This window comes from Neodiprion virginianus, chromosome 1 (assembly GCF_021901495.1).
Source record: "Neodiprion virginianus isolate iyNeoVirg1 chromosome 1, iyNeoVirg1.1, whole genome shotgun sequence".
Taxonomy (NCBI): Eukaryota; Metazoa; Arthropoda; class Insecta; order Hymenoptera; family Diprionidae; genus Neodiprion; species Neodiprion virginianus.
Window position 1 is genome coordinate 344,368 of NC_060877.1, and position 23,763 is coordinate 368,130.

The 23,763-nt window shown below is 35.7% G+C and overlaps 3 protein-coding genes across 8 annotated transcripts; 1 reads left to right on the top strand and 2 right to left on the bottom strand.

Moving 5' to 3' along the window:
- Nucleotides 1-159: 159 nt before the first annotated feature.
- On the bottom strand, nt 160-5,502 carry LOC124298933 (cell division cycle protein 16 homolog). The gene is made up of 13 exons (XM_046751621.1): nt 5,364-5,502; nt 4,799-4,873; nt 4,506-4,698; nt 4,251-4,403; nt 3,994-4,158; nt 3,715-3,874; nt 3,372-3,624; nt 3,216-3,295; nt 2,920-3,009; nt 2,477-2,786; nt 2,242-2,404; nt 1,981-2,173; nt 160-972 (listed from the first exon to the last, which is right to left on the bottom strand). Exons 1-13 carry the CDS (start codon nt 5,399-5,401, stop codon nt 686-688), a joined length of 2,160 nt encoding a protein of 719 aa, XP_046607577.1. The 5' UTR covers nt 5,402-5,502; the 3' UTR covers nt 160-685.
- On the top strand, nt 4,947-18,913 carry LOC124298908 (protogenin B-like). Of its 5 annotated transcripts, none has more exons than XM_046751556.1 (20): nt 4,947-5,392; nt 6,300-6,559; nt 7,044-7,179; nt 7,317-7,470; nt 7,852-7,920; nt 8,019-8,242; nt 8,314-8,456; nt 9,198-9,357; nt 9,502-9,789; nt 9,882-10,091; nt 10,162-10,353; nt 10,465-10,649; nt 10,810-10,954; nt 11,055-11,153; nt 11,242-11,395; nt 11,480-11,613; nt 11,770-12,138; nt 12,216-12,493; nt 12,600-12,707; nt 12,844-18,913. In XM_046751556.1, exons 1-20 carry the CDS (start codon nt 5,326-5,328, stop codon nt 13,036-13,038), a joined length of 3,570 nt encoding a protein of 1,189 aa, XP_046607512.1. In that variant the 5' UTR covers nt 4,947-5,325; the 3' UTR covers nt 13,039-18,913. The 5 variants fall into 5 exon arrangements, with proteins under 5 accessions (XP_046607512.1, XP_046607522.1, XP_046607531.1 ...); XM_046751566.1 differs by having other exon boundaries at nt 9,882-10,046; XM_046751585.1 differs by lacking the exon at nt 4,947-5,392 and adding an exon at nt 5,479-5,571.
- Nucleotides 17,678-23,740, bottom strand: LOC124298987 (uncharacterized protein YbjS). 2 transcript variants are annotated; one of them, XM_046751764.1, is made up of 7 exons: nt 22,210-22,559; nt 21,933-22,106; nt 21,378-21,580; nt 21,067-21,220; nt 20,648-20,916; nt 20,336-20,554; nt 17,678-20,222 (listed from the first exon to the last, which is right to left on the bottom strand). In XM_046751764.1, exons 1-7 carry the CDS (start codon nt 22,256-22,258, stop codon nt 20,169-20,171), a joined length of 1,122 nt encoding a protein of 373 aa, XP_046607720.1. In that variant the 5' UTR covers nt 22,259-22,559; the 3' UTR covers nt 17,678-20,168. The 2 variants fall into 2 exon arrangements, with proteins under 2 accessions (XP_046607720.1, XP_046607728.1); XM_046751772.1 differs by lacking the exons at nt 21,933-22,106; nt 22,210-22,559 and adding an exon at nt 23,717-23,740.
- Nucleotides 23,741-23,763: the final 23 nt, after the last annotated feature.

Sequence of the window (23,763 nt, forward strand, 5' to 3'; positions counted from 1 at the left end):
TATTTACATGACAGACTTAGCAATATATGTAGGTATTTGTTGACCGCTTTCATCATTGAAAAGAAACTATGTAACCTATGAGTTGCTTCAGCCGGTGAGGGGCCAATTTTGCTAGTCTTTCCCCTACTAAGGAAATAAATGTTACATTATGAAACAGGGTATTTTAATAATTCTCTATTGTCCTTTCTAATACAGTACCGTACTAGGTATATGAGAAGAACATACTCTTTCCAGCTCCCCCATTCATTCAAATGAGTATTATGTAACAATTTGACCAGGAGTACGATATGTACAGTGTATCTGTAATACCGTAATTATTTGATTGCAGAACATTGTATTATTCGTACAAAATTGTATTGTACCACTGAAAATTTATGGTGAACAGACGGTAGACGACTCGATTGATAAATAACGGTGATAAAACGTAACTTTCATTTTTTCTTTTCATCTGTGTAATATCTACACGATTACACTGCAACTTGTACAGTTTTCGCAAATTCTCATAACAATCGACTAAGTCGTGTTTTATATCGATGTGCCGGAAATCATTGGGGTTTTCGGCTCAGGAATACTCTCACGACAAGATACTCGTGAAGATGGTACTTCAAAGAAAAAGGTTTCCATATTATCGTGGTAACTGATACAGAAAGCTCTACTGCGGTGTTGACCACGTAAGAGTTTACATTTATTTATAGTCTATGTGAACCGCAGACGGGTCAAGCATTTCCACTTCTGAACTCATATCACTCGACGAGTAATTAACGACTACTCTGTCTGTAGTTCGGTCTAGTTTGGATAAAACTTCGTCCTCAGACTTTGATCCCTCCTCACCCCATCCCGAAAACAAATTAACTCTCAATGTTTCCATATTTGGATCTTGAGAGGGACCAGTTAAATTTTGGAAAGGTTCTCCGCCTCCTGTGTTTACTGCACCTCCTGGGAACTTGTATTTTGGTGTTTCCTGTGGTGCATCTGTGAAAAAAAAAATATTAATCTTTGATGCATTTATTCATATTATTCATAATACTAGAAGGTATGTGAACTTGAGATGAACAGACTATTAACAGAGTGTCCAGCAATATCAGTATTAAAAATTCCCAATTATTTTTTTTTAAAACCCCCGTATATTCGTATATAATAATTTCTACGGCGTTTTTGCGTTATCATGATATAATCAACTTTGAACATCGTCATATTCAACGATGTGCAAAACTAATGAATTCGGGTGGCGTCAGAAATGTAGAAAGTTCGGAAAATAAAAGAGTAACAATATCGAGTTTTAAAATAAGCGAAAGAATATTTCATAGAATTTCAAAATGTATAAAGCTGAAGTACAGAAAAGTCAAAACAACAAATAAAGTACAGAAGATCAGAATATAGAACCGTCACAATGATTTTGTATTCTTATTCGTTGTGAAAATTTTATATTACAGCTCTCTATACTCTATCCTTTCTACATTTTGAATTTTCTATGTTTCAATTTTCTATGTATTTTAAAAATCCTATGAAATTGACTTTCACGTTCTCGAAAATTCGACATTGTGACCATTTATTTCTAAAAATTAATTTTTCCACAAGTGAATATAGAAATGGTAATTTCAGCGCGGATTCCCGGTTTCTATGAGAAATTGCCGTATGTTCAAGGGCACTTTGGACTTCTCGTATAATTCCCGGTTGCTGGATGGACATCCTGGTTAACCCTTGTAGAACCTGTATATCAATTTATCGATGAGCAAGAGGTGATAAGGGACACGGGGCAGTGGTGGTGGAGAGGAGGTGGGCACCAAAACCTGTCGCACCTTTTGCCGTAGCAAATTCTACTAACACCTAACTATTCGTAACAAAGTAGTACAGAATAGCCAACAGACTATTCTTCTAGACAGAGGTCTTTATTAAAATTTTGAGTACAAAGAATCTATCGGAACAAAGCACCCATTGATAGAATATTATTTTAAAGGAATTATGGTATGAGTTGTTTACCTGGGTAAGGTGGTACTTCGTCAATGAGCTGTTCCATCACATAACCGAGCATTGTCGTAGTGAAAGTGTCATCTCTACGCAGGCCAAGGGCTCGGTGAAAAGCGTCCACAGCTTCCTGTGTGGTGCCACGAAGTGCATGAACAAACCCAATAGCTGAATATGTTGATGGGTTCAGTGGATTCAATACTAGAGCCTGAAACATGAATTTTTGTTGAAATAAAACCTTTGAAATAGTAAAAATGTTATAGTGTTCTAAATTACCTGCTGGTGGTAGTCTAACGCATCATCATACTTTTTCATTTTTCTACACGTGTGTCCTAAATTGTTAAGCAGTGCTTCCCATTTGCTTGGAAGAATCACTGCTTGCAAGTCACCTTGTATTTTTTTCATAGCTTCTTGAAATTGTTGCTCAGCAGCCTTATAACTGTAATTGTTTAAATGATAGTTTGTAATAATAATAATAATAACATAATTTTGCTTGTCAAAGCTTACTTACTCTGAATTTTGAAAAGATATGACTGCCATTTCGTGTATAACAAACGGGTCATCCGGGGCAATGCTTTGAGCTTGTTGAAAAAACTTGTCCGCCAGTCTAAGATTATTTGTCAGACCGCATTCCAGTCCAATATATAGCAGTGGCAAGTGACAGCCTTTCATCAGTTGCGAGGCTTTGAAATAAGCAGCCATTGCTTGGTCATGTTCGTTTTCTACGGCAAATGAGTGACCATATGCTAGCCATGCAGGTCCAAATAATCGATCCAAGGCTGTAGCCTTTGCCAAATACCTGCGGGCCGGATCACTTTTACCTATTAATGATAATATTTTTCGTAAATTCGAACATGTAACAAAGATTCATTTTACTTTTTTACCCAGATTTTGATATAGATTACTACGCAATTTTCAGATCATTATCAGTTGAATTTCGGAGTTGCGTTTTACCTATGACGTAGTAGTAACAGCCGACTGCAAACCAAGCAAGAGCCATATCTGGATACAAGTCTACTAGCTTATGTGCTAGATAGAAGAGTGCTGAAAAACCATATATTCCAATATATTATAAAATATTTATTCATTTCAAAGCAGTGACCTATATATTTCTTACACATAAGCCAAAAGTCAATGCTTGTGCACATTATAAAAATTCGGCAGGATTTTGTAGTATTTAGGTTGGGTATATAAGTTAGACCAATATGTAATGTCTATTCACAATACACGTAATGAAAAAAATTTCCTACCGTTTGATTTCTTCAGTTCAACCAAGCAGGCAATATGCACTGGGAGACAGGTACTGTGGTAGGGGTCTTTCTTTAGGATCCTGAAAATTTTTCACAAAAGTTATGAAAATGTCAATTGCAAAAGTTTGCGCGAATGCCATCAATGAGAATGCTAACCTTTCAGTAAGACTAAAACATTGTTGATAATCACAGTTGTAATACAGTCTTTCTGCTCTAGAAACTTCCATATCCAAGTTATCCATCAATCTGTCCGTTACCAAGACTCCCTGAACTCCACAGCAAAGTAAGGGCTCTTTTTCAGCCGGAGATTGGTATTTTTTCAATTTACTTTCATATAATAACCGCAGTAATTTGGCTTCGCCACCTGAGCACTGCTCAGTTATGGGTAATGATTCCAACAGCTCCTTTTCTAAAACGGTGAAAAAATTTGTAAAAATATCAGTTATTATCAAACTTGATACATTGACACAGTTTGTATGTGTGGAATAAAAATTTTTACCTTCCGCAGCCGATAGCATCTGGTTCTGAACCAGTGCTTCAAAAGCTTGATACGAATGAACATCACACTGCAGAGCTTGTTTATAACAATCCAAAGCTACAGCTCTGTTGTCCATTGCCTCGTATACTCTTCCTTTGCAATACAGGATCGAGCTTTGCACCTAAATTTAAATCCTTTTTACCAAAAATTCATTTGACATCTGATATCCCGAAGAACAAAGAAAGGTTGGAAAATATAACGGCAACTGATCTTTACAATTATTCAAACTTATAGACTCACGTTTTTTGGGGCCACCTCGAGTATGTCTGCCTGGCTATTAAAACTGACAACAGATGCGGAGATGTTAGTAGACATCTCCATTTCAACAATTACTTGAAGAGCTTCGGTGAATTCTTTAGCCTCTAATAGGCATCTTACAGCCAGGTAATGGCACATTATGTCTGTCTACAAGCATAAATGTTACAAAAAACAGGATTATTGCCATGGTATATCAAAAGTTTTTACACCGTAGATGTAACACAATCAAATTTTCAAACCTTTTCAAGTCCACGACTCCTGATGAGATGAGCAGCTCGATGATACTGTTTCATGAGAAACATGCATTGAGCAAGGGCATGAACGTCTTTGGGGTTCTCATTTCCTAACGAGAGAACTTTATCTGCCCAGAATGACGCAGCACTGTATAAATGCTGTGAGTTTTGGAATAAAATGCAATTACAGCACAAATGCCGGAATCTTTAAAGGATGTGTGAAATTTTTAGGCTGTTTCAGTAAATTTATCAGAAGCTTACCAAGTCTAAATACGATTTAACTAATTTTCTGTAGTTTTCTAAGTCGATATTCTTGTCGTTGAAGCTATGCATCTTATCATAATCTGCATCGATTTCTTGTTGTGCCATTCTTAGACGCAATCTCACCAACGAAAACTTGTGGAATAGGATTGAAAATAGAAACTGCGTGCAATCCTCTCCATCGCAACGTATACTATAATGTGTACATTATTCGGGAAAAGTAACCCATCGACCACAATGTATAAAATATCTACATATCCAGCAGTGGCAAGAAAAATTATATACCTACTTACCGTGTCTGCAGTATCAGCCGGTCAAACAGCAGCGATCGGACGGCTCTGCCGGCCACTTTGTCCTTTCGATCCTGGCTGCGAATAGATAGATAGTATAGAGAACGAGAGAGTGAGAGAGAGAGAAAAAGCGAGAAAAGAAGCACTGCGCGATGGGGCAAGAGAAGAGACACGGGAAAGATGCGCACTTTGCGTGTTGAGAAAATAAAATTGTTCCTTCTCTTTTGCATTAAAGTCAGTCTAGATTTTTTTACAATAGTTTTCTTATCAAGTTTGAAATCCGAAATGCCGTTCACAGTGCAGTGATCATTCGTAATAAAATAAAAATGAAAACGTAGACAGGGTTATGAGGTTCGGCTTGCGGTAAACGGAACTGAACATTGTGAAGCCACGGTAATTGTGAATATTCCGTGGATGATGTCGAAGATGCGGCAAAGAAGACATGTATCAACGACGGAGGAGCTTTGTCTTTATACAGCGTATTTCGGCTAGAATTTGTCAGTGAAACCGGTACAAATGAGTGTTGATATATGGCGGCGCGAGTATTTTTGCTCAGCATCTTACTTACAGAAGCTTTGAGAACCGCCAGCTTTGAAGGTGCGTCATTTTTTCATCATCGTTTGTTTATATTCTTACTAGGTGCTTGTATACACAGTGCCAAACGAGACGCGTGCGATTTCCGTCTGTCTGCATGCAGCGATGCGCCTATCACGTAGCTTCCGTGCATCTCGTAAGATCGATATTCATCCTGGTTTAACACCAAAGAACCAAGCAGGGTACGTGTGCTGCATAACGTGCGCCTCGAACCTGCATCAATTATGAATTTTAAATCACCATCACCACTTTTCAATCATTCGCTTGACAAGCCTGTATCGCATTCCGTTGCTTACCCTTTTTGACTTACTTGCACGACAGGCACCCATAATTTGCGATATCTTCAAGGTTCATCTCAAATTGTCATCAATTCTCCCAGAGTTAATTTTAAACTCAAAATAGAAAGAGAACCTGTAATTACTTGCATACATTTTGTTGAGAATCATATGATGAGTCTATCTGCATTACAGAGTGGACATTCATGGCACGTTCCTAACACTCCAAACGCGCCTAATGTTCGATTGTCCCGAATTTTTTCTTTACAGAAAATTGGAGTGTATGAATGATTATTTGAGGCATACCTAAGTCGAGTGACAATGGTTGGATTAAGTTCGGCCTCTGTTGTTCTTTCGCTAGATGTTCAATGAATGATCGGATTCTATCATCCGAAACCACACACGCACAAGAGTTTTGGGAACTACGCTGCCAGTATTTGTCATCCTCAGAGATTGGGTTTCTGAATAATTCTATTCACATAGAAATCGGCATGTCTCAAAAACTTGTTCAGTCACTCCAATTTTTTCCGAAACAATTTGTGACGCTCAAACACTTGGCATATTTACAGTGTCACGTGTAGGTTCGCTTTGTAGTGCGTATTGTGTATGTATGCAAATCTATATTTCCCTTACAGGTGTAAAAGGAGTGAGCATAAGTCACGGAGGATTAAATGTGTCAAAACCTGAAATCTTAGAATTGGAACGAAACGAAAGGCTAGGTGTTATGGTGGAGGAAGAGCCCAATGGCAGTATTGTGGTTGGCCGAAGGGGAGCGATTCTCAATTGTTCCATAGGTAATAACCAAAATGTATCTTGGCTACGGAATGGATTAGCAGCGCCTCCGTGTGGTCTGGTACGATGCAAACTGCGTAATGGTTCTCTACACTTTCTAAAGGTAACATTGAAATAAAACATGTCTAATATTCAAGATATAATTTTCCTTTATTGCCCATGATCTCTATTTGCGGTATATATGTACAGACACTTATGCATCTTTCACAAGTTGTCTTAATTGGTTGACTGCAGCTTACGATTCATGTATGTGAAATTGTCAGTCAACTGTTTTGATTCTGCTTATCATGTTGAAAAGTAACGGGGAACATATGTTTTCCATTTATAACAGCTGAACGCTACCTTAAATTGTATTTGAACGTTTAGCATGTAGTATCCTTTTACTTTTTCATCCTTCTTAATAATGTTCTGCAAGTTTTTGCTGTTGGCAACCTGTATTCCCCTTGTCAGGTTACATGGATCTATACAAACCGTTGTTTAGCTCCCAACAAAAATTCTTGCCACCTGCCACAAATGGCACTATACTTCCTTACACTCACTAAGAATATTGCAACTGAAATGCAATTTCTTAGACTTATGTTTTGTAGATGACACGAAAGAGTAAAGGACAAGAAAGCCACAATAGTCCAAGTGATAGAATTCAAGCATTGGAGTCTTACCGTTGTGTTACAAAAAATGCTGCAGGTTCGCTAAGGTCCTCCCCTGCATTTTTACAGATTGCTGGTGAGAATTTTATATAACAGCTTGTAAAGCTATTTATCAAATTAAACAAATATATCAACTATGAAGTTTATATTTTACTTGTGAATGTTTAGGATAATCCCTATCTATGTTGATCATTCATCACATATTGATTTCAGACTTATCTCGAGAATTTGACGAATCGCCACAAGATTTGATCGTACACGAGGGGGAAGTAGCTAGATTTTCTTGTTACATCAGTAGCATTCCATTTCCACCAAACATTACTTGGCAGCATAATGGACAGTTTTTGCCCTATGTTCGTGGAAAAAAGTAAGAATTATTTCCAAGCCACAGTTACACTATCATTACTAGATTACTCGAATGTAAACTAACTCACAAGCAGTTTGAACTGACGTTTTACAAAGACCGACCCTTGACATACGTTGCATTATTACCAATATGTTTGTCATATGAAGCTGGCTTTAGTGAATTTCTATTTTAGAAATATGTAGTATTAGACAGTAATATGCACACAATCCAGTCGTTTTTATAAAATGTTAAGAAACTGTCATACAGAACTAGAGATTTTTGTCGTAAATTGTAGTCCCATTAAATAATAAATGTACAATAAAATATTCCGAACTCTTGATAATACAACCCACAATACCGCTACAAATAGAAGATAATAGTTATGAAGGAAATATCTTTCAGATATTTCTTGGTATCACCAGGTGTTCTATATATAAGTGCAACGAATCTATCTGATGCTGGTTCATACAGGTAACGATCACTATTACATATCGTACTTCAATCACATCTTCAATGATATTCGAGTAATGTAATTAGCACCCTTCTTATTGCTTGAATCTCAATTTCAGATGTGTAGTAAATAACAAGTTTTTAAAGAAGACTAGAAAAAGCAAAGAAGCGCAACTGCACGTTATTCCAAAAATACAAGAAAAGAGATCAGATGTACCTATTATCCTTTTTCCACAAATTTCAAGTAGTTATAAGCTCATTGCTGGGTCTGATCTGACGCTAGTGTGTGCCACATCGGGTTTTCCAACTCTTGTAACTTGGACATTTATTTCTCAGTTCCCAGGTAAGCAGATGAACCACGCTTACTTGATAACTTAATACTCACATACTGAACATGACTCAAATTGTTTCCAGATGGTGCCGGTTACAAAGAGCCCCGTGTGCTCCTAAATTCCACAGGCAGTGTAGCAGCGTTAATGTTAGAAGAGCTTACCATAGCGGATGCGGGCATTTATGATTGTTCTGTAAAAAACTCCAACGTGACCCTCCAAACTCAGGTATACACGTTTCGCCATTTAGTTGAAAGACTCGTCAAATCCGGTACATGTGGCAACTTCTACGCTACATCTAATGATGGTTATTATAACCTTTGTAAATTAGTGGAACCAGGAAAAATTTATAAATGGGGGTCCTTGATGAGGATAGGTTTTAGCTTTTCCAAATATCACCAATATGTTTTTCTATTATAAATTTTAAAAATATTTGAAGAAGAAAGTTCTATTGTAGCTTTGTAGTAAAAGTGCACATCTAATATTTTATAGATTTTATTTTATATACTCATGAATTGTACCCCAGTAACGGTCAAACCTCACGCTCAAATCGGCTTTCCATAAATTGTGGTCCACCTATCAAATTTCGTTTTTCTGTTTGTAAATTCAGCAATATCCTAAACATTCTGGGGATTACCATGTTTGAACATTACGAGTAAAGACGAATTCTAGCGAATAAATATTGCTGAATGATCCAGTTCGCCAAATATCCGTTTCTAGGTAGTCGAACGTCCTTGTCCAAGTACAAGGAATCCATGAGTCCAAATGAAAACGCAGTTTTTACTCTTAGTCCGTGTATAAAAAGTTACTACCTGTGATTCGTAATAGATAATGCATGCTATGCTGGTCTTATCCGTGGTAACAACAACAATCATCAGTTTCAACCAGTAGTAGTACTAAAGACCATTGTCAGGGCCTTGTCTTTCGAAAACTGTTCTGCTTAATATTGGTTACATTTTTTTTCCACAGAATATTACAATAGACGTCCTAATACCACCAACTTTTATAATGAAACCTATCAATCAAGTGCAGCCTAGTGGAAGAACAGCCCGGTTCGAATGTCAAGCCGAAGGACGTCCTACGCCACAAATTTACTGGCTTAAGGATTCTGTCAATATCACTATGAACCGTAAATTACCTATCGACAAATATTGATGCCTCAGATTTTATTTGATGAAACAAAATTTATACCTAATCAATGAGCAAAGTTTTTTGCTCAATGAATATTGATTCTATTTCGCACTTTTGCATATAATTAAATATAATATTACAGCTCGGGAAAAAACATTCGTGAGCAACAATAATAAAGTGGGACTAGTAATCTCATCCACAGTTCCGTCCGATGCTGGTATATACCAGTGTGTCGCGGTGAATGTTGCTGGAGAAATTTGGGCTGCTGGTAGGCTCCAGGTCACCAAGTCACCGCAACGCCCCCCTATTCCTACGTCTTTGCATTGTCACGCCTTGTCACCAGATATAATTCATCTATCTTGGAAAATACCACAAACAATGCCGTTCCCTAATGTTGATTCGTATTTCACCGTTCACTATGCTCTTGCAGGTATGCATTACACTAAATCACAGTTAGAGAGTTACACTGAATGGCAGAGACAGGAAAATTGTTCAATTTATCATATCATTCTATTATTCTAGAACCAGGCAGCCGAGAAGACATTGCCTTACCCGAACCAAATTCAACAGTCGTTGAAGTTAAATCGCTGATGCCGTTTACTAATTATACAATGTATGTCCGAACATGGAACACATATGGATCTAGCGAACAATCGGCTTCTGTTAATTGTGCAACTGCTGCAAGTGGTATGGGAACAAATGATGCAAGGCTAAATTTTTCGAATAAATTTGGTAGTGATAATTTTCTTTCATAAAGAAATACTTGCCTACTGATATTCTTGACAATTTATTTATCATTTAGTTCCTATAGCCGCTCCAATGACAAAAGTCAAAGTGATTAGTCCTACAAAACTTGAAGTATCATGGGCACCACTAAATAAGACAGAGGCACGAGGATTTATCCTGGAATATAAATTACAATGGAGGCTTCAACATCATCCCTCGTCCAGAGTTCTCCATCTCCCATCAGCTGTTAACCAATATACTCTCACTAGTATGTAAAAATATTCTCCCAGTTGTGGAATATTTTGTTCCAGTCATGTGAACTCAATAATTTCAAAGTAAAATTTTTCACTCAATACACTATAATTCACGTTAAAAATAGATTTGGTTCCTGGCAAATCTTATGAGATTCGAGTCTTAGCTCGAACAGAGCAAGGCTGGCCTAATGTTAGTGATTCACAATTGGGGTGGACCAATGCTTTGATGCCCTCAACTAACTCCAGCAAACTCCCGCCGACAGATTTATTGAATCTCAATGTGGCAAACATCAACTCATCAACTGTTAAGGTTCGAAGTTTGATCGTCTCTTGTATTGATGTTCGTTTAATTAACTCATTACTTAGCTATTCCACTATAATCAGTGATATTATGAATCGATTTATAACACGCATCTGCGGTCTGATTCTTCATTACGTGCGGATAGCTAATTTTTTATTGTAATAAATAGCTAAGTTGGAATATGAATGGTGAAACACAAGGGTGGCCAGACGACTTTGATTTGTGGCAGTTATACTATCAGAATGTAGTCGGAAAAAATCTGACGACTACTTATCTGCCTAAGAATTGTACAGAGTACATACTTACAGATCTTGGTAAATACTGACATCTTGTTATCATAAAATGGGCACAAACAGTGGTTGTAGTGACTTTCTGAATATTTTTATTTGAAAATATTTTGCCCAATCTTTACAGAAGCTGATGCATCGTATGACATCGGATTGTGTATGATCAGTTCTGGGAAATTATTGGAATGTTTTCAAATGTATTTGGATCCGAAAAGGCTTATCGAAGGTAAGTGATACTCATATCGTGGAATCGAATGAATATTTACAGCAATGTGATAGTTCTGTGCAAAGAACATTATTTCTTCTCTGTCCAGATCATACTCTGACTAATCTGGAAGGGGTTCCTGTTTCATCCACTGCTATAAATGTAACGTGGTCTGCTGCCCCTTCTCACATAGATTATTGCTACGAAGTGTGTTATAACACTTTCCACCCCACAATTCCGGAACCATTGCAGTGTTTCAATACGTGAGTGCAGTAGCGAAAAAATAATTTGATGCAAAATTGAAGCGCAATAGTCATAACTTACATTGTTTTGACATGATATTGCAGCACAAATATGACGATGACAGTGCGTCATCTAAAACCGTTTACAATATATCAATTCAAAGTCAGAGTCCTGTATAACACAAGCGAACGAGTGGGTTTGTACAGCAAAGATATGGAGTGTCGGACAAATCAGGATAGTAAGTTGTAAAAAAAATTAAAGACTAGCGATGAAAATCATATTTTCCTCATAAAGATATTGCCTAAAATCTGGTTTTGGATTATTCAGATGTAATTGTACATGTTTTTTGCATAAGTTGTCTTTGGTAATCAAGACTGTGGTCTTTAAAAAAAAGTTCCAGGTACCGTTAGAGAGATAAAATGGTTTCTATGCAACATTACTGAGGTTGGTATTACGTGGAAACCGCCAAGTAAAACAAATGGAGTAATACGCAACTACACTATTTTCTACACAACTGATCCTTTCGCTACACCCTTGAAATATTGGGCAAATATAACTGTACCTGGTGCAAATACAACTGCGAAATTGCCACGCCTTATCCCGAGTACGCGATACTTTGTAGAAGTACGAGCTGCTACCGATGCTGGATATGGAAAATCCTCGGATAGAATCATTTTCCACACAGGTGATGTTCCAAAGAATTCTACAGATCCTTTATATGGGGGTAGTCCGTCTCCCACTCTAGGAACAGATCAAAGTTTTGGTAAGTCAGGAAGCTACAACAAAGCTACAACGTAAAATTTAATCTAATAACGATTGTTTGATAATCTATTTCCCTAGGAATCATTGTTGGTGTAAGCATAAGCACCTGTTTTATTGTTATTTGCCTGAGCAGTATATATTTTCGAAAAAAGTGGGAAAATACACAATCACCCCAGGAAAGTTTACAGTCGTTGAAGGATCGTGGTATATTACGCAATGGAAATGGCCGCTGTGCAGAGAGAAATACAATTGGCGGCAACCAACATGCATGTACAGCGTCGACTATGAATGACATTGAACTAACCACCCTATGTCCACCCTCCCCTAAATCCGCAAATTCTCATATAGATACTAAGGTACAAAATATTACTTCCAATACTGCACGAAGATCGATATCAATTGTGCATTAATTTATTTGCATATTTAAATATATTCTAGCAACTCTTTGCTTTATTATTCCAGGGCGGTTGTTCTAACGGCATTGTTGAATGTTGCATGAAAGATTCCCTTCTGACAGTTTGGAATATGAACAATGATAGTAAAGATCTAGACATTACCATAAATCCTCAGGTATTGCATTATGTTACTATTGATGTGGATTTTACCAAATTAATAATGATTATTACAATTTGAATACATCAACTTGAACAATTATAATTTAAACAGGATATTCACACATATTTTTTAAGAAATTTCAATTTTGCAGTTTGACAGAAAGGGCAGCACCAGCTCGCATCAACAGCCTCAGCAGGATCTAGATCGCACAAGGATTACGATGTTAAATTCTGCAGCGGCAAGCAGCTGTAGCAGCTTAAATAATAATTTTGAATGTTTGGAAAACTTGTTGTCTCTACAACAAGTGCCATCAACGTCAGTTCCTGTCGTTGCTCCCAATGGGTGAGAACACCTTCAGACCTTTAACAAATGACGTATTCCATGCTTCTGGAATAATCATCAGGTCGTAATAATGAGAATGCTCGTGTTACTCCAAATCGCCACTGGGCTGGCTTCGAATCGATATAATAAATGTGAGTATGCAGGTTATACGCTCTGAAGAGACGATCTTTGATACTATTGAATGAAGGATGACGTGAAGTTGTTTAGTAAGCTAAGAAAAGAACGATTTAGTATTGTACCATTAATATATATTATCGAATTGCATAGGTGCCTGAGTTACTATAGTACTGGCTATGTAAATATTATTCGATGTATTATAAGTGTTTCACTGACCAGTTACTAAAATGAAATCACACATCAACAATTAGCCCAGCTACACATACAGTACAGTTACACATACTTTCTGATATTGATCATGGAAAATGATTTTGACCACATGGTATTTGCTCATATTTAATAGATTATTATGATGTGATTGTTTGTTCGAAAAAAATAATTTCAAAACGCGAATCATTTTGACAATGAAATATTGATAATATTAATATATATTAGATTTCGTTATTTAATAATGTATGTAAATATTAACACTTATATTAGACCTTTTTTTTTGTTTTCTATACGATGCAGATACATTTGACAAAGGAACTGTTTACACTAACATTTAGTTTTCGGAATTCTCTCAAACGCAGAAACACACAATAAAAATGTGTACGATGTTACTACTTATTCGGTAACAATCACGACAGTACTACCTAATTGTGCAGGCATTCCATTAGCATTCTTAAGTAAACTCTTACCCTTAGTCTTTATTTCGATACTAATTTAATAGTGACAGAGCTATTTCTTGACTCTCGAGAAAGACTGTAGTTATCCGACAAGACTGAACTTATTGAAGGAGTTTCAGACACATTTGAAACAAATTTTCTAAATATTTGTTACCAATTTAAAAAGCTTACAGACTGAAGTATCGACTTCGAATCCTCATTCATGTTGAGGAAGGCTGACGATTTCCGCTTGGAAACTTTATTTCTTCATTTCTTGCATGTCACTTTGAGAGAATAATTACAAGTTCAACTGCAAGGAGTAATAAATATTAAATTTATTATTTAATTAGCAGCTATTCTACCAGTTTCAAATTTGGTTTAAACCCTGTGACTTTTTTTTTCATAAGTCATACAATATTCTCACATCAAGTTTTTAATGTGTAGTGAACAACTTCGACAGTTGTGTTGTTGTACACTTCACGAATGAAACTAATAATTGCTTACGTACTAATATATTAATTTACAATGATGCGCAGGAACAGCTAGTATGGAAATGAATTGAGAAATTTTTTAATTTAGATTATTGCTTTGCCTTTCTTTCGAGATCAATATTGTCAGGCTTGAATATTGTTTATATCGTACTCGAAAAATAAATGGTCAGTTCAGCTGTATTTTGATATCAGAGATGTGTTCAGAAATGTGTTCACGGTGGTAGGACGGAATGTTACCACGTAACCTGCAGTGTCGAGTGATGTATGTGCCTGATATTGCTGAAGAAATGGAGACTGCTGACTATTAATATCTTTCAGGACTTGAGGTATTGATAAAATGATGCTACATATGGACAGCTTTATGGGCTTTTGAGTACGAAAGTATATCTTGTTGGCAAAAATGTGAATTTCGCGTATTTCAGTCAACCTTCTCATGGGAAATGTGAACCTTACGATACACTATAGGGGAACACTTTGCTGTTCCTAGATGATAGTGGAATAAACTTTGTTACAAACGTTTAGTCTTCAAGACATTTCGGTCAGTTTGGTCTCGCTGGTGATGTTTCTGAACACTTCTCTGGGGTATAATTTATAGTACATTATTACAAGTTCGATTGAAGTGTATAATGTATTACTGATTCGTTTCACATGATGAAAGTTTCTGAATTTTATATGGCAACTGCATCTGGATAACTCAATACAATATCAAACGAATTCATAAATTTAATGATATAATCGGTGTAATGTTTTAAGTAAAAGTTTTGATAGAGTTATTTTGGACATGGTTGATAACTTGATTGAAAAGAATCAAAATAGGATCATACATCGTTGCTTAGTACTCGGATTATTGCATTAATTTAATGCAACTTCGCCAATTTACATATTTCTTTACCTGTAAGCATTAGCTTGTGGATATTTTCATAGAGCAAACATAACAGATAATATTATAAGAGGATAGGTAGTGAATGTTGAATTTTTACAGCATTTCTACTTAAGTGTATACAAGCATTTACATTTTATACTAAACATTCTTGATTGTATTCTATTCAATATGGTTATACCGACAGTTTGATATTCTTTTTGTTAGTTTTCTAAACAAAACGAGCTACTGAATCATTTGATGATCATTTTCCAATATTAATCTCACTTTATTTAAGACAGAACTTATTGCGAATACAAAACATACAGTCAATACAGCACTCATACAGAATGGTGCACGTTACCATGACAGAAGAACCCAACGCAGTACCTGATAGACTAAGTTGTATCGTTTAGAGTGAGTGAGACGTAGGCATGTCAATGTTATTGCTGTTCCTCTATTAACTGCTATTTATTTCTTTATACATTCAATAATATTTTAGCTTATCATCAACATGAACTATGCGATAATGTTGACTAGTAGGCGTTGACTGAAGATATATGAAAACCGCTAGTCCTATGGACTTTGACGAGCTGATAAGCGGAGCTAAAGGGCCAGAGGAAATTTCGGTTACTTTGCTATGATAACTTGATTTTACATTGGGATTTTTCAAGTCGAGTCAGTAATTGCAACGTAGTAAAATTACCCACTGTGCCTACTCGGCACCAAGCATTCCATCACGAAAAATAACCCAAGCCTAGCATTGTTTGTAAATCTTCAGTCGACGTAATAGCTATGCACGAAATCTAATGTCATAAATCTAATTACCAGTCAGAAACAAGATGGCACTTCTCTCTTGCACAAGACCGTTAAAAATTTTTTGCCATGATGCTGATGAATCAATGCACAGCTCAACTATTTAGTGCAAACGTATTCCGGATAAATGTTTGGCAGTTGTTTAAAAGCTATTTGAAATTTTCAAGGGACTCCGCTAGTTTTATTGTGAACTAATTAGATATTAATCTTGATACAGTGATGTTGGAAAAATTTGTTTTGACTAATCCAATACTAGTAATGTATAGATTCTAGATTGTAAATTGACAACTTTGCATTCCGCTATTTTATATTATATGAAGCACTCAGAGCACCTACAGTTTTTCAACCGTACCTTGTTCAATGTCTTGCATAGTTCTTTGAATCTAGCGTGTTTACTCATGATTGTTATTTCTTTACGTATCGATGCTACCATTATTTCGTTAATAGAAAGTAGAATCAACCAATTTGGTTGAGTTATGTTCGTTACCAATATATTGTAGAGCCTACAACTCCTTGAAACATTTAATTTTTCATAATATCATAATCTACGACCTTTAGTTCAGACTAATAAATTCCTTATATCATTTCTTCAAACATACAAAGTACAAAATTAAACATTAAATTTGCACATTAGTCAGAGAACCTAGTCACAGATTACATCGTGCATCTTTAAATTCATCTTCATGAACTCCGCATCTTTAATTCCATACGACATTCAATTGAACTGCTAAGTTGTTGTAACTGAGTATTAATATGTCTAATATTATATGCAGTTCTTGTAAAATCTTTTTGCAGCCTGTAATAAAACACCGAAATTACACACAACTGTGTAAGGTTTACCAAAACTGCTGACTATTGCTTTCTCGCCACAGTAAACGCAAATATTGCTGGCTGACGATATTTAAGAACACAAATGTGTGTAGCACTGTGTTCAACTCACGTAGGTTCACAGATGATTGTAGTTTTCTGCACTTACCATGTAATTTAATAGAATCAAAACCTAAATCGAGTTGTTAATTACGAAACTACTCAATTCCCCCTATGTTCCTCAACTTCTTTGTCAATAACTATGCATACTAGTTCTGTAGGGTTTGTCGGTCTTTATATACATATTTTCAGTCAGTGCACTTGCATCAGCGATAGATTATTATTATTATATATCCATAATTCGATAAATTTTGAATTTTGTGATTTTATGATGAAATTTATTTTCAATCAATATACTCCGAAGAGAATTTGTATTTTTCCCCATTGGAGAGTGGGCAATAGTTGGTTGTTATGTGTGGATAGATATTTTACGCCTACCAAACTTAATGTTATAAACTTATTTCACTACAAAGATGGATAACAGATGGAGGATATCGCGGAGTCCCCAATACGATTGTTACAACTCCGCGACGAATGAAAACCCTATACGAGATATCTCGTAAGCTTTCCATAATCCCAAAGTGAGCATTTTTCCCGTTATTTCTTAGTACAGTGATGTTCCCTGCTGTTGTTAGCATTTACAAACAACATTAACGATTTTCGTTATACTCACACTTGAAAATGATTCGAAGAATCTTATAATATTCTCCGATGGATGTAGTAATCTTGAGATATCTTGTCCATTCAGAAATGGGGTTGCCACATATGAAGTTAAGAATCTTAACAAATCTTCAGAACTGAGCGATGCTTTTGAACAGCCATGATATGATGGTGTTAAGAAAACCATTTTGTCAAATTATGTTTATTCAACTGATATGGTTAAATACTCCACAGAATATATTATGAAATTATGGTCATACATCTGTCAAAATTATTTCTGAAGAAATATGTTACGTTTAGAAAATGGATAATAAATCTATTAAAATGCCGAAGTCATTGGCATTTTGAACGTCTTCTGCAGCAACCCCATTCAAATGAATAAAACTCCTTAGAGGTTGCTCTCTAGGGCGATTTTCGTAACTTAACTTTAACTTAACTATCGTACCTACTCGTTCTTTATATTTAAACTGTTTTAAATACCTCATGGGAACTTTTTAAAAAATATTAATTAAATGTAATAAACTATTGCTAATTTTTTTCTATTCATATGATATACAAATAACTTTTAAGTATTGTTACTATAATTAATCACATTGATTATCTATCATTATATGAATGTTTATAATTTATTTTATTAAATAAATATTATTTTCACTTTAAGGTAGTTGATTCCGTTTTACAAGTATATTAGTTGAAGGTGCAGTTACTTTGTAAATACTTAACATGATTGTATATACACATCCATTATTATGATTACTATAGAAAAATATAAAAATTATATATTTTAATATATTGAATATGATTAATTACGTCTAATTACAATCCTAACGTTTAGTATTGAAATCCGCATGGTACAAGAGATATTTAATAATATTGTTGACATTTCTGTATACAGCATATTGTTGTAACAATGATAGAATAAAATTAAGATCGCAATATAGTAATATTATTATTTCAAGATTTTTTATTTTTCGAGTCTTTAGTATCTACTGCGATGTGCACTTTCTTTTTAAATTTAATATTCGGTTCGGAAACATTACGAATGCTATTTGATATAATTATCGATTTTTATTGACATGCACCTGTATACATTAATTTGATACAGTCAAATAATCATCGCTTAATAGTGTACCTCAAAATGTATTTTACTATAGTTTAATTTAATTAGATTAATTAGCTCGGGCTATAAATAAATGCATACGCACAGTGGTTATTGTTTGTGGAATAACTGATAAACCTGTACGAGCTACTAAGTGTGCAATTTATTCTATCAATAGTAAAATAGCTCATTCTTGCAAGATGTAATTCATATTACTCTACTAGTCTACTAATACAGTCTAGCTTAAAACACGATAATTGCGCTATTCATTCACTTTATTACAATACTAATCAACCGAATTTCTAGGCCACTAGTATACCAAACATCCGCGAAAAATATTTGACTCAGTGATCGTTTGGAAAAGAAGAAAGCAATTGAAAAACAAAAGTGTTATCAAAAATAACAACAATGCTTTCCATGCATCTGCTCGATCCAGTAGTTCCGTTTTTGACTTCTCTATTACGGATTCAGAGGTGATATAAATTTCTTTCGTTGTGTTTTGTCACAGCTTGCATCAACTATCGAATATAAACATATAGTAGATAATATCAGAACTTTGGCACCGTTTATTTGCATCTATATTTTTAATAAACGCGTACGAAATAATTAGGCACATTGAAAAATGGCATAAAAAAAAAGAAGTTTACTTTACAGACTATTTCATGTTACTCATTCATTTTGAAATAATTAACAGCGATAAGATGCATCTATTTTATAGATTTGCAACATCATTTTTTATTTCGGTACTAATGAACGTGTTGATTTGAAACTCGAGTATCATTTTCGCATCGAGATTATAAAAGAAGCTTCCAATTGCGTTATTATTCGCATTGACTAGTACCCTTCATAAATACTTCACAAATTGCATTAAGAGTCGATCAACGATTCGTCTTTATATTATAATTTGTGTCTGACAGTTCAACGTGTATATGCACATGTTTGTACCAGTGAACTTTGCAGGCTACACTACAATTATCACGCTATATTTGATGGTGCAAACATATTTCACTTTCTTTTGCTGTCGTGAAATATCGTTTGGTAGCTACCTATCGCAGATCATTGTTAAGCGGAAATGGAATTATAAGTTTCATCACAGCGACCATGTATGATATTGCGCTAGTTTTTAAATTCACCTATCAGGCATCTTGAAAATATTTTTTCCGCCATTTCATGCCAACTACTTTTTAGCTGAGAAATGATTTCTGCGGTAACAATTTGAAAAACATCGCATCATTTTGAAGTTTAGATCGTGAAATTCACTTGTACGTGTGTGTACATATCCTTAGCGGACAAAAGGAAAAATAATCGACTGACTCATTCTTAACTTGCAGGCTAGAGTAAAATTAAATACATTACTCATTTTTGTTATCACAACGTGGTTGTTGGCTGAGTTAATTCTATCCGTTTTAACTATTATACTTTCAGAAAGTCTACAAGTTTAATTAATGCTTTGCGTATTTATCTCGCTATGATTTAATATATTCTTCACATTAGGCACAGTGTGAAATACTTTGGCTTGTAGAATCGTGCATCTATTTTCATTCTACACATTGTTCAAGCAACTTATAGAACAATTCATCACAGAACTAGGGAATGTGGAAATATCTTCATCTCAACGTAATCATCAACAACCTGTAAGAAAACAAAATAACAGTTTATACGACATGTTGTAGAGATCAGCAAGTTTAATTGAGTTATGCATTGTGGAGCTACGGTTTATATTTCTCAAAAGTTCCAAGTCAAACCTCTTTTAGAGACTCCTTCATCAGCTTCGGGTAGAGATAAGTAAAGTTAGTTGTAGATGACAACTTTCCCGGCTGTAAATACAAATTTTTATTGTAAAGTAGTTCTCTGTTAATATATGGAGATAGTGGACTATTTTCCACTCCATCTTTGCTGCATGCTTCGGCCCATGGACTCATATGTTTGTCATTAACTTCTTCTACAATTGTGGTCATATCAACCTGTACGAAGATTTACAGCTTTAGTTACCAATTTCAATTTCAGACTAGTAGGTATAATTCAACCTTCCTTGGAACTAAAGACTTTGATCATACCTTGGCTAGCATTGACAGAGCTGCACCCCAATAATCGTGATTAATATTAAATAATTCCGACACAAGTGCGCTTATGGAGCCTTGCGTCGAATCAGACTCGTCCACAACGTTGTAAATCTGGCCAATGGTATTGGGATGACGTGTAACATGCCACATGGCTCTCACCACATCTCGCACATGTACAGTATTCATGCGAAGGTTTGGGCCCCAGAGCAACTTCATCATTTCACCTAAATGTTTATAAACAGCTCCCACAACGAGGCGAGGTGCTGCGGAATATAAATTCATTCCTTAACTACAGTGTATAGATAATGGGAATGAAAAATGATTGTAGGTCATACTAACAAGTGCTGATGATGGATTTCAGTATAATTTACAGGTGAAGAAGCAAAGATGTGTTCAACTCCTCATTATCTTACCTAGACTGTTCCTGTCTCCAGGGCCATAAATGATCGCTGGTCTAAAAATAGTAAACTTTAATCCAGGTATATTTTTTAGATCATTTTCTACTTGAACTTTATGTTTTGCTATAAATGTCCATGGATCAACTTCATCATCCTCTTTGTGCGGTACCTGAAAATGTTTCTCTTCTGTTAATCAGATAGCACATTTGATTTGGTATACACCTAAACTTGTCCTAAATGAGATGACATAATACATTGTTAAAGCATAATCAATGATAATGTATTTATTATTGTCACTTTTTCCAGACGACCCTAATTACAAGTACCTTTTCGGATGAACTTAAATGTCCACTTGAGATCTCTATATATCGTTGTACCCCAAGTTCAGCGGCTTTCTGTGCACAATTCATACTAAGTTTATGAATTCCGTCTTTGTAAACAGGATCTGTTTGGCCGTACTTTGTTTCCCCAGCACAATTAAATACAATGTCTATTCGTTGCTCACCAGCAAAAGCATTGTCACAAGAGGCTAAATGGTTTATACAAATAAAAAATGAAAGATCGATTCTGTTGGATCAAAATATTTTCAACAATATTAATTACTTGATATACCTATGTATCTTAAAATAAAGCCACAAACATAGAGGAAAACCAAAATTAACAAGAATTTGAAATTAAGTTCACTAGCGCTACAATTTGTATTGTAGGTGTAAATAACCATGAAAGATCATTATGAAGTAAAATATTGAGATCGATAACAACTGAATACAAATGGAAATAAATGCATGCTATGTATGCAAATTAATTAATTGCAAATATGAAAGGCAGGATGGTTTCTATAAAGATTAGCGAAGTGTATAAAAATACAGCAAGCAATATACCTGAGTTAATAAGGTTAGCGCTTCTAAATTCAAGCAAAGGATGTTCAAATATCCTTTGATGTTTCTTGTTAAGCCATGCTGTTTGAGGTGGTACCTTGTCGATTACTCGGACATATGATACCAGCTCATTATCCAGTAAATATTCCACAAGGTTCCGTCCGATAAAACCACATCCTACACAAAGTTGATAAGATTATGAATGGCGAGAAGGTTGACTGTGCTCAGATTCTTTATCCAGCTTCCTCTGTCGGAACATAGTATATGAATAAGTAGTTACCTCCGAGAACAATTACTCCTGGTTTTGTCTCAAAATTGGCAGTTTCCATTGCTGATAACCATTCAACGGGGAAAAAAAGGCAAGCGGGTAAATGAAATTATTAAGAGATTACACGTATTACAGTCCAACAGAATTAACGCTTAAACAATGTAACAACCAATTTGTCATTGGATACACGGAGTATCAAGCGAAGGCCCGATTTGATAAGCTACGTATGTCAACGTTTTTCTTATACCACCAAAGGATCTCATAACCTAGCAAGCTGCGAATGGATTGCTGTCCAGCCCATTTCAGCCACACGACTCTAACGAGGATCTGTCTGCTACTGTAGGAAGTAAATGGAAAGTAAGAAGGGAACGTGGAAGGGAAACAGACCGATCTCCATGAGAGTTGTTTGCCCAAGCCTTGGAGCATATACTACTGGAGATAGCCTACCCATGCCGTCAACCTCGTGAAAACTGCAGCCAAAGTGACGAGAGAACGAGATATATATACTTGAGACACTCCGTTTCTCTCACTCTGCATTTTATCAGCCGAAAGGAAACGTATCGACCAATGAAGTGTAGAGCGAGAGAGACAGGCTGGGACCAGGCATATACCCTTCTCACTTCTCTGACACACTATCTTTACACAATAGGCTACCTCCAGTAGTAGAGTGTAATTTTATTACTCCGCATTTACCGACCTGTCTTATGTTAAATTTTCCAGCTTTAAATTATCTCGGTACAGCAGAACATCATCTCTGTACATACTCGATGTTCACGCAACTTTATTATTATTATTATGTTAATTTGCAAATTTATGACAGTAAATATTTTAGTTTTTGTTATATTCGTATGTTGTACCTATTTATCACGTATAAGGTGAAAAAAAGGTCACAACACAGATTTACTTCCTTATTTCACATTACAATCAGTTCAACCATAGTTCAACGTTATAGTGATTCAAATTACGTACTTATTGTTCGCGCCAGAAGTTCGCGGGCTGAGACTCGAAGCGTCTGTTACGTACGTTCGCTTCGCCGGTGAGGGCGCAGCGCGAGTTAGTTACACCCGTATTCATAGTCCCTCCACTGATATAGTGTATATATATATATCAGTGGTATGTAAAGACCGTGGTTTAGGGAGACGCTGTAGGTTGTCACCATGTTAGACAACAGTTGTCAGGTTGGCAGCGCGTTAAAATAGAGGACAGAGGCTGGGCAGGTTAGCAACATTACGTGCAGAATGTGCTTGTAGAGAAATAAATACAATAAAACTACATCTAAATAACTTCTTATGAGTTTTTGATGAGTTGGCTTAAGATTATTGAATGATCATTCAATCTAGCTGACAAGGAACGCAACCAGCGACCGTATTATTCTGTATTATGATAATATGATTTGCAGTTAATAAACATTTGACTTGCTTCGGCTTTCCCCTATACCCCTTGAGGGTTTTTATGCCGAAGTAGGCATCTTAACTTTCCCGCGAAATCGTGTTATTTATTTATTCGCCGTTTCACTCACTCATCCCATCCCGATTCGAGTTAGAGAAGAACTCTGGTCAAGCGACA

Bases quoted from the DNA above. Each gene is read 5' to 3' on its own strand.
- LOC124298908 (XM_046751556.1), top strand. From the start codon at position 5,326: ATGGCGGCGCGAGTATTTTTGCTCAGCATCTTACTTACAGAAGCTTTG. The intron at 8,243-8,313 runs GTAAGCAGATGA...AATTGTTTCCAG, and splicing joins ATTTATTTCTCAGTTCCCAG to ATGGTGCCGGTTACAAAGAG. The intron at 12,494-12,599 runs GTACAAAATATT...TTATTATTCCAG, and splicing joins ATTCTCATATAGATACTAAG to GGCGGTTGTTCTAACGGCAT.
- LOC124298987 (XM_046751764.1), bottom strand. From the start codon at position 22,258: ATGGAAACTGCCAATTTTGAGACAAAACCAGGAGTAATTGTTCTCGGA. The intron at 20,917-21,066 runs GTAAGATAATGA...TATATTCCGCAG, and splicing joins TGGAGACAGGAACAGTCTAG to CACCTCGCCTCGTTGTGGGA. The intron at 20,555-20,647 runs GTATGATCAAAG...ATCTTCGTACAG, and splicing joins CTCTGTCAATGCTAGCCAAG to GTTGATATGACCACAATTGT.
- LOC124298933 (XM_046751621.1), bottom strand. From the start codon at position 5,401: ATGACGCACCTTCAAAGCTGGCGGTTCTCAAAGCTTCT. The intron at 4,874-5,363 runs GTAAGTAAGATG...ATCTATTCGCAG, and splicing joins TGGCGGTTCTCAAAGCTTCT to CCAGGATCGAAAGGACAAAG. The intron at 3,010-3,215 runs GTAGGAAATTTT...ATGGTTTTTCAG, and splicing joins TGAACTGAAGAAATCAAACG to CACTCTTCTATCTAGCACAT.